General features: G+C 60.0%; 1 protein-coding gene across 1 annotated transcript; it reads left to right on the forward strand.

The window, feature by feature from the left end:
• Positions 1-6: 6 nt before the first annotated feature.
• Positions 7-2,133, forward strand: LOC106751531 (putative RNA-binding protein 15; the record flags this gene model as incomplete). The annotated part of the gene is made up of 1 exon (XM_014632428.1): positions 7-2,133. A coding segment is annotated over one exon (2,127 nt), but the record flags the coding sequence as incomplete, so codon positions are not given.
• Between the last annotated feature and the right edge of the window lie 5 nt (positions 2,134-2,138).

Consider the following 2,138-nt stretch of genomic DNA (forward strand, 5'->3'; position numbering starts at 1 on the left):
AGGAGCAGAGGAGCCAGGAGTCCCAGCCCGCCTACACGAGCGTCCTCTCACGCGCGCTACGTCGAGTCGAGCTCACACCGGGACGACTACCTGCGTGCCCCGCGTGATCTGCCGCCGGAGCGCTCCTACAGCTACAAAATCCTGTGCGTTAGTTCCATCCACCCGAAAGCCAGCGATGAAATCATCAAGGACACCTTGTACAGGGAGTACAAGAAGTTTGGAGATTTCTCCATCCGTATCACGCACGAGTTGGATGAGCGCGTTGCCTACGTGTGCTTCAGGAACTCGGAGGATGCACGTGACGCTAAGCACGCCAAGTCGCGCATCATAATGTACGACAAGGTCGCTCTGGTAGAGCCAGTCTACGAGAGAGCCGACACCTATCGTCGGCCGCGTTCGGTAACGCCTCCGGACTACGAGAGATACTACGCCCGTTCGCCAGGACCCACGGATAGACACAGGCCTCTCGAGAGATACGAGCGGGTCTATGGGCCGGCGGTAGGCTTGCCGCCGCATCGTGAGATGCGTCGCGAGACAATTCCGCCTCCTCATCACGACTTCGTCAGGCCTCCCATACACCACGGACCGCCGGGCCACGTGCACCCGGGCCCGCCCCATCACTACGGTCCGCCGCGTCATATGATGATACGCCATCCGGTACACGGGTTCGAGCGTGTCGAGAATAAGAAGGACAAGTTCCCCAATTACCTGCATCACGTGTCGCCCGAGGACGACCCGTTGGCGACCAGGACTCTGTTCGCCGGCAACCTCGAGATCAACATCACGGAAGAGGAGCTGCGCCGCATCTTCAGCAAATACGGTATCGTGGATGACATTGATATCAAGCGACCGCCGCCTGGCACCGGCAACGCGTACGCCTTCGTGCGCTTCCAGACCTTGGACATGGCGCATCGGTGCAAAGTGGAGCTCTCGGGCCAGTACATCGGCAAGTTCCAATGTAAGATTGGCTACGGGAAGGCTACGCCGACTACTCGGATCTGGGTAGGTGGCCTCGGCCCGTGGACCTCTGTGCCGCAACTGGAGCGCGAGTTCGACCGATTCGGCGCCATCAAGAAGATCGACTACATCAAGGGCGACAGCAACGCTTACATTCTCTACGACTCGATCGATGCCGCACAGGCGGCCGTCAAGGAGATGCGCGGCTTCCCGCTGGGCGGCCCGGAGCGCCGGCTCCGAGTCGACTTCGCCGACGTGACCCCGGGCTTCGGCTTCAAGCCCAGACCGTATCCGGAAGAGAGCAGCGACTTCAGGCCGCGTCCGGTCGACTACGAATCACCGTACGACCCTTACGGGCCCGAAGGTGACTTCGGTTACGGACCTAGAGGCTTCCGTGGCGGCAGGGGCACTGCGCCATGGCACGACAGGCGAGGTAGCAGCACTCGAGGTGGTTACCGGGGCAGCTATCCCGAGGGCTACATGCGCGACGAGGCCGACTGGTCCAGCAGGAGACCACCGCCCGAGATGGAGTACGAGGCGCCTCGCGGAATACGTAGGTCTCTGTCGCGCGAGCCCGGTGTAGACAGATCGAGATCGCGTTCCCCTCGCCGGAATCGGCAGATGGACTCGGACTCCGACTCGGAGAATGCGCGCACCGGTATGCTCTCGACGTCGCGCACCTTGTCGGACGTGGCGCGAAAGTCGATCGGCCTGTGGCAAGGTGCTTTAATATTGAAGAACTCACTGTTCCCGGCCAAGTTTCACCTGACCGACGGCGAGACCGAGATCATCGATACCCTGATGAAGGATGAGGAGGGCAAACACATGCTACGGATAACGCAACGGCTGCGGCTGGATCAGCCTAAACTTGACGACGTGTCCAAGCGTATTCAGACGTCCAGCTCGCACGCAATCTTCCTCGGCTTGGCCGGATCGAGTACGGCGATCACGAATGACGATGCCAACGTGCAGACGCGTCCACTGCGCAATCTGGTCTCTTACCTCAAGCAGAAGGAAGCAGCGGGCGTGATATCGCTGTTGAACAAGGACACAGAAGGTACTGGCGTGCTCTACGCGTTCCCGCCATGTGCATTTTCGACGGAACTTCTGAAACGCACATGTCCTAGTTTAAGCGAAGAGGGTCTTAAGGAGGATCATCTGGTAATCGTAGTGGTTAAGGG

The sequence above is a fragment of the Dinoponera quadriceps genome, unplaced genomic scaffold (genome assembly GCF_001313825.1).
Source record: "Dinoponera quadriceps isolate SergipeBrazil2010 unplaced genomic scaffold, ASM131382v1 C3934727, whole genome shotgun sequence".
Lineage (NCBI taxonomy): Eukaryota > Metazoa > Arthropoda > Insecta > Hymenoptera > Formicidae > Dinoponera > Dinoponera quadriceps.